At 58.9% G+C, this 6,718-nt stretch overlaps 1 protein-coding gene across 1 annotated transcript; it reads left to right on the top strand.

The window, feature by feature from the left end:
• Positions 1-1,425: 1,425 nt before the first annotated feature.
• Positions 1,426-3,360, top strand: RPS15 (ribosomal protein S15). Its single transcript, XM_004378511.3, has 4 exons — positions 1,426-1,493; positions 1,896-1,981; positions 2,746-2,980; positions 3,214-3,360. Exons 1-4 carry the CDS (start codon positions 1,491-1,493, stop codon positions 3,325-3,327), a joined length of 438 nt encoding a protein of 145 aa, XP_004378568.1. The 5' UTR covers positions 1,426-1,490; the 3' UTR covers positions 3,328-3,360.
• The last annotated feature ends 3,358 nt before the right edge of the window (positions 3,361-6,718 follow it).

The following is a 6,718-nucleotide window of genomic DNA, read 5'->3' as shown; positions in this document are numbered from 1 at the left end:
TGCTCGGGCTAGTGTTATATAGCTCTTTTAGCTCTGCCCCGAGGCACTCCACTCTGCCGATAAGCCCCAGCCCAAAGGCGCTCAGCTCCACCAAATGCCCAGAGGCACCCTATTCTGCCAGCAAGCCTCCTGCGGGAAGGCACTCAGCTCTCACAGTCCATGGGCCCAGGAAGCCCACCGCGCCGGCTCCTGCCTGTGCTGTTTCTCTGCCGCTGCTTCTCTCCGTTTTAGGTGTTAACAGCCCTCTTTCTTGGTCTCCTGGTTGCAGGAGCTTCTCAGTGCAGGGATCCTGGGTCCAAAGGATGCGCGCTGCTCCTGGCTCTTCTTCCTTGGTGGTGAGATCCTCTCTTTCTGCCTTTTAAGCCTAGCGGAATGGCAAAACTGACCAATCCCTTTGTTAGGGTTCCACATACCTTATTTGCATAGTCCCACTCAGTCATTGTGTGTGAGTCACAAAGACGAGAAGGGCTACATTAAGCAATTCATGGCACCACACCATGCTTGGTAAAGTAGAGGGTCAGCGAAAAAGTGGAAGACCCTCAAGGAGGTGGATTGACACAGTGGCTGTAACAATGGGCTCAAACACAGCAAAGATTGTGAGGGTGGCGCAGGACCGGGCAGTGTTTCGTTCTGTTGTACAGCACCTAACAACAACACACTTATTACTTAATATAATTTTCTGTCTACTAAAGGCAGGATACTTATCAGGAGTCTCTGAGTGGTGCCAATGGATAAGCAGTCAGCAGCTAACCCAAAGGTTGGAGGTTTCAGTCTACTCAGATGCCTCAGAAGAAAGGCCTGGCAATCTGCTTCAGAAAGATCACCCACTGAAAACCCTATGCAGCAGTTGTATTCTGACACACATGGGGTTGCCATGAGTCGGAGGTGATCCCAAGGCAACTGGTTTTTTTTGCTTATCAGGGAAGCCCCTCCCCCCAACAGTCTGGGTGAAGTGTGTCCCCCTTCCTCCACCACTCCCCCGTTGATTTCCTTCTTAGCGCTGACACAGAACGTTTCTCCTTATGTGTCCTCGTGCCCAGTGTCTGTCCCCGCACTGGAACTCGAACTCCGTGAAGAGTGCCACATTTTGCTTGCACACCCCAAATCCCGAGACTGGCGAACAGTAGTTGCCCCATAAATCTTTGTTAAGGTGGGTACCGTCATGTATATTATCCGAAGCTCAGAAAGGGGTAACGACTTGCCCAACGTCCCCCGGTTGAGGAAGGGGCTCCGCAAACACTAGACGGCCGGCTCCAGCCTGGGGGGTCGCAACAGCTCCTAAACGCGGAGGCCACAGTAGCCCTCTTAGCCTGTGCTGCGTCCTCCGGACAGCAGAGGGCGCCCGTCCTCCGCACAGCAGAGGGCGCCCGTCCTCCGCGAGAAAGCGGAAGCGTGTGCGCGCGTACGGCCAGGGGGCGGGGCACGCAGGGCCATCTCGCGTTAACTGCGCAGCCGCGGGGGTAAGCGCTCCTTTCCGAGGAACCGACGAAATGGTGAGTGATGGGAGGTAGCGCTTCTCTTCCCGACCATCCGGTTCCATCCGGGCTCGGGCCTCACAGCGGATGCCGGAGTTAGGCCCCGCGGCTGCGGCGACCTCCTCCAGTCCTCCGGGGAGCCAGAATGGGGACGCGGGGCGGGCCTGGTGGGTGTGAGGACGGCCTGAGGCCGGGAAGGAGCGTCCGGTCTGGCGTGTCCCCGCCGGGCCCCCGTAGCCTCGCGTGCGGCCCCGGTGTGGTCTCGCCGCGATGTGTCGCTCCGGCCTTCCGTTCCCGAGGGCTCCGCGCTTCCTGCGGGGAACTCGGGCCCGGTGACCCCGTCGCGCGCCCTGCAGGGCGGCCGTGGCCGCGGGAGATGCGTCTCGGGGTCCCGCTCACCCCCGTCCCGACCCTGCGCAGGCGGAAGTGGAGCAAAAGAAGAAGCGGACCTTCCGCAAGTTCACCTACCGCGGCGTGGACCTGGACCAGCTGCTGGACATGTCCTAGTAAGGGGTGACCGGGGGGCGCGGGCGGGCTGGGGTGTGGTCAGACCTGCTGGGGCCTGGTGACGTGTGGACACAGCAGTGAGCAGACTTTTTCTGTAAATGACCCTTGGTCGGTGTTGTAGCTTTACGGGCCAGGTGTTTTCTGCCATTGCAACGGGAATGCAGAATCAGGCGATATGTAAATGAGCGGGCATCATCGGGGGCTGATAAACCTACATAAACAAGCAGCAGACTTGGCATGTGGCGGGGAGTGTGCTGACCTCTGGCCTGAGGGATTTGGCCAGCGCGCTGCCCCTAAGCAGGGTGGTGGTGGTGTGACCTGTGCCCCTGGTGCGGGGTGTGGGGGATTTTAACCCCCACAGAGGGTGGCCTGGCCTGCTGACAGCCAGGGGTCCCTGTGACGTTCAGGTGTATCTGGGCGTTGCTTCCTGGAGGCGATGGAACAGGCTCAGTAGGGCTGACCCCTCTGTTGGGTGGTGTTTGAAGCCTTTGAACGGCAGTGGGTTTGGTTTGGGTTTGGGTTATAGCCAAATTGCTCTTCTCTCTGATTCCTTCTTCCATAGTTTGCAGGAATCTCAGTGGTTCTTGAATATGAGCAAATCAGGCCAAATATTTGCCACAAGATGTCAGGGGACCCCGGCCTGGGAGTGCGGGATGCTTTTGGTACACCATAGGGAGGAGAGGTGTTAGCGGGACCGGGCGTGTGTCTGGGAAGGTCGGGGGCGCCCGGGACTCAGGTCTGCTGTGCATACGTCCCTCCCCAGCGAGCAGCTGATGCAGCTCTACAGCGCGCGACAGCGGCGGCGGCTCAACCGCGGCCTGCGCCGGAAGCAGCACTCACTCCTGAAGCGGCTGCGCAAGGCCAAGAAGGAGGCGCCGCCCATGGAGAAGCCAGAGGTGGTGAAGACGCACTTGCGCGACATGATCATCCTGCCCGAGATGGTGGGCAGCATGGTTGGCGTGTACAATGGCAAGACCTTCAACCAAGTGGAGATCAAGGTGAGCAGTGTGTGAGCTGGGCTGGCCCGGCCACCTGTCCCCCTTAGTCCCCTGATCCCCCCTTCGCATCTTGCAGCCCGATATGATCAGCCACTAACTGGGATGGCCGGGCCACCTGTCCCCCCAGTCCCCTAATGCCTTCCACCTCTTGCAGCCCGATATGATCAGCCACTACCTGGGCTGGCCGGGCCACCTGTCCCCATCAGTCCCCTAATCCCCTCCTGCTCTTGCAGCCCGAGATGATCGGCCACTACCTGGGCGAGTTCTCCATCACCTACAAGCCCGTCAAGCACGGCCGGCCTGGCATCGGCGCCACCCACTCCTCCCGCTTCATCCCCCTCAAGTAGTCTTGGGGCCAATAAAGGCTACAACTCCTGTGGCCCGAGTCCAACCCATCCTTCCAAGCGTCTGTGCCATGTGAGGGGCGCTGGGAGGGGCAGACCAGGAAGCTTGTCCAGGATGAGCAGGGCGATGGGCTGGGTGGGCTGAGAGCTCCACCTGGGGTCTGACAGGTCAGGGGATGTCCCGGGGTATATGCTGTCTTCCCCTGTCCTGGCCACTGTCCTGACGGAGACGACTCAGGCTTGCTGCTGGCTCCTTGGGATCCCCTCTGATGGCCCCTGGGTCGTCCATACCCGTTACAGGGAACGTTGTTCTGCAGTTGGAGCTCACGCAACTGTCCCGGATCTCTTAGGACGTCCTTGATCTTCTGTGTTACCCGCCCCTCTTCCTGAAATCCCCAGTGTACACGTGTCCAGTGGGTGGGAGTCGTGTATGACTCTCAGAAGAGTTGGGCCAGGTCCCCGCTCCTCCTGAACTCATTTCTCGTGGGGCAGGATTCCTTCCCATTTGGAATACAGGTGGCCTCTCAGTCAGCAGGGGTTGAGAGTCCAGAGGATCCCTGCATGCTCTGACAAGGGAGGAGCTGGGGACTGAGACTCCCAGGTTGTGGCCTGAGCAGTTGCGGTTGGCTGAGGTGGGACAAGGTGGGAGGTGTCAGATGCAACACCTCAGGCAGCTGAGGGGTGAGCAAGATCCTCGGGTGGGTGCAGAGGCCTGCGGGGTGGCGGGAGGGGAGGTAAGGGAATACCAACGACTAGATGAAACAAAGCAACCTGCTCTAAAGCCCCCAGCGGCTGCCTTTCTGGCACTGGTCGCCAGGGGTCGCCATGAGTTGCTTACACCGTTCGGTCTTGGTTTGGAATCAGGTTTAGAATCCTCAGAACGAAGCTGAGGAAGCAGACTGTTGTATCTGTAACGTCTGGGCGGGAAGCACAGATCCACAGGTAACTGAGGACTAAAACCTTAGATACGGCAGTTCCGCAGAAAGTCCCAGAGTGTGGAGGTGAAAATTGCTGAAGAATCTGCGACCACCCAGGCTAGTGACGTCCCAGATGCTCAGAGCTTACCGCTGGCGGCAGAGGACAGCCGGTGGGGAAGTGGTGTGTGACAGGCAGGAGTCAGCCATTCCCCTCCGGAGGGAACCAGTTGTTGGGTGCCGTCGCGACTCGTGGTGATCCCACGTGACGGTAGAACTACCCCATAGAGTTTCCTAGGCTGTGATCTTGACGGGAGCATATCCCACAAGCCAGCTGGCAAACCGCTGGCCTTTCTGTTAGCAGCGGAGCACTTCACCGTTGGCATGCCTGGGAATAAGCCAGTTCAGTGATGAGCAGAGAGGGTAGCTCAGGCGCTCAGAGCCTTTTAGTGGCCACAGGGAGCGTTGTGAAGGAGGACATTGTGGCAGCAGCTCATGAAATACCAACCCGCCCAAGTGTGATCTGGCCTCCAGAGCCACAGAAAACGGTGCAGGGAGGGCTGTCACTTAGAATGAAGGTGACTGGCGTGACGCCCTCTCTGGCTCCAAGAAGCCGTCTTTGGTGGCTCCTGGGCAGTGAGTCTGGAGGTTGGGTGCCGGATGACAGCCAGTTATTTGCCAGGGAGGTTCACACACTACTGTGGAAAGGTTCTTATCAACTAGACCTGCCAGCTGGCACGTTGTTGGGCAACACAGTGGCTGGGCTGCTTCAGAACGTCCCAGCAAAAGATGGGACGGAAGGGCAGATGTGTGGGATGGTTCGTTGTATCAAAGTGAGACAGAAATCTCAATTTTTTTCTGAAAACTAAAATTTGCTGAAAATGTGGAACCACTGAAATACAAGAAAGTGGTCCTTTTGTAAAGGAAGCCCGTGGTGTTGGTTGCCATGGAGTTCACTCAGTCATGACGACCACACGTGAGCAGAGTGGACCTGCTCTGTAGGGCTTTAAGGGCTGTGACTTTTCAATAGCTGATCACCAAACGTGTCTTCCAAGGTGCCTCTGGGTGGATTTGAACCATCAGGCTTTCTCTTGGCAATCAAATGCTTAACTGTTTGAGCCGCCCAGGGACCTGACTGTTGAAGGCCATAAAAATGGGCAGCGCCATTGAGCCACTAGGCCCACCTACAGGAGTGAGAAGTAAACACGTGTGGGTGGAGATACTTTGCAGGGCTTCCCATGGTGGAAGTGGAAATCTGGCCCACGCTCTGTTTTTGTAAATAAAGTTTTATTGGCACAGCCACACCCATTCCTTGTCTGGCAGCTTCCAAGATACAAGGGCAGAGTTGAGTAGTAGCGACAGACTGGTTTGGTCTCCAAAGTTGAACACATCTGCCTATCAACGACAAAAGGTTTCTTCTGCGTGGATGGGCTGGGGCCACAGGGGGAAGCCTTCTGTCTGGTCACCACGTTCTTGCTGTCAGGTCACCTCAGGTCAGGGGTGGGCAGTGACTTTTAATATTTTCTGCAGTTTGGATTATTGTAACAACCAATCACATGATCAAGAAAACGCATTTTTATGATTAAAAACCACTGGGAATGGGAGGTGCTGGGGCGCACGCTCCAGCCGCCAGGTGGCGCCCTCGCTCTAGGAGCGCTCTTTGGGGTGCTGAGGGGAGGGGCAGGGACGTCTCACTACGCTGACCCTCTGCCCCCTTCAAGCTTCCTCTGGCTACATTCCCGCCCCCCCGTAATCGGTCCCTGTGTTCCGACTCCCCCGGACTCGGCCACCGGCCTCGCAAAGGCGCTGCGTCCGTAACCAGACTCACCTTTCCCCAAGCCGGCCCCACCTGTCCTCATCTCAGGCGGACCCGGCTCCGTTCTCGCTGGGGCGCGGGTCTCCACGCCTCTGTCGCCGCTCTCTGCGGGCCAGCTGCCTTCAGAGCCTGCCCTGGTCCGGGCACCTGTCACCACCCCCACTGCTACCACCTCGGCCAGGGCGCCAATTTAAAAAATAAGTCAGTGTCTTCCTCTCAACCCCCACACTTTTCAAGGCATGCACGTAAAACCCAAAGTCCTCCGGGCTTAGGAGGCCCTGCCTGCCCACCTCGCCCCCGCTCCCCGCCCCAGGACCTCCCGGCTGCTCCTCGCCCCTGCTGACAGGCGCCTACCCTCTCCAGCCCGGCCAGATGAACGTAATAACACCCCGTGGTGAGAACGCCCGTCGTAATAACGCCACCTCCGCGGGCCCATCACCCGCTGGACCGGCGCATTCGCCCCCGCCCTGCTGCCGGGTACTGCCCACCTCCCTGCGGCCGCCAGAGGGCGCGCGCGTGTGCACCGAGTCGGCCGGTCCGTGCTCTGCGCGCCGCCACAGTCTGTTCTCCCCGCGGCGGCCAGAGGGCACGCGTGTGCACCGAGTCGGCTGGTCTCTGCTCAGCCCGCCGCCCTCCAGGGCTCCCGCCTCCCCGCGCACAGGAC

Source organism: Trichechus manatus, unplaced genomic scaffold (genome assembly GCF_000243295.1).
Source record: "Trichechus manatus latirostris isolate Lorelei unplaced genomic scaffold, TriManLat1.0 scaffold00057, whole genome shotgun sequence".
Taxonomy (NCBI): Eukaryota; Metazoa; Chordata; class Mammalia; order Sirenia; family Trichechidae; genus Trichechus; species Trichechus manatus.
This window is presented reverse-complemented; position numbering and strand designations above follow the sequence as displayed.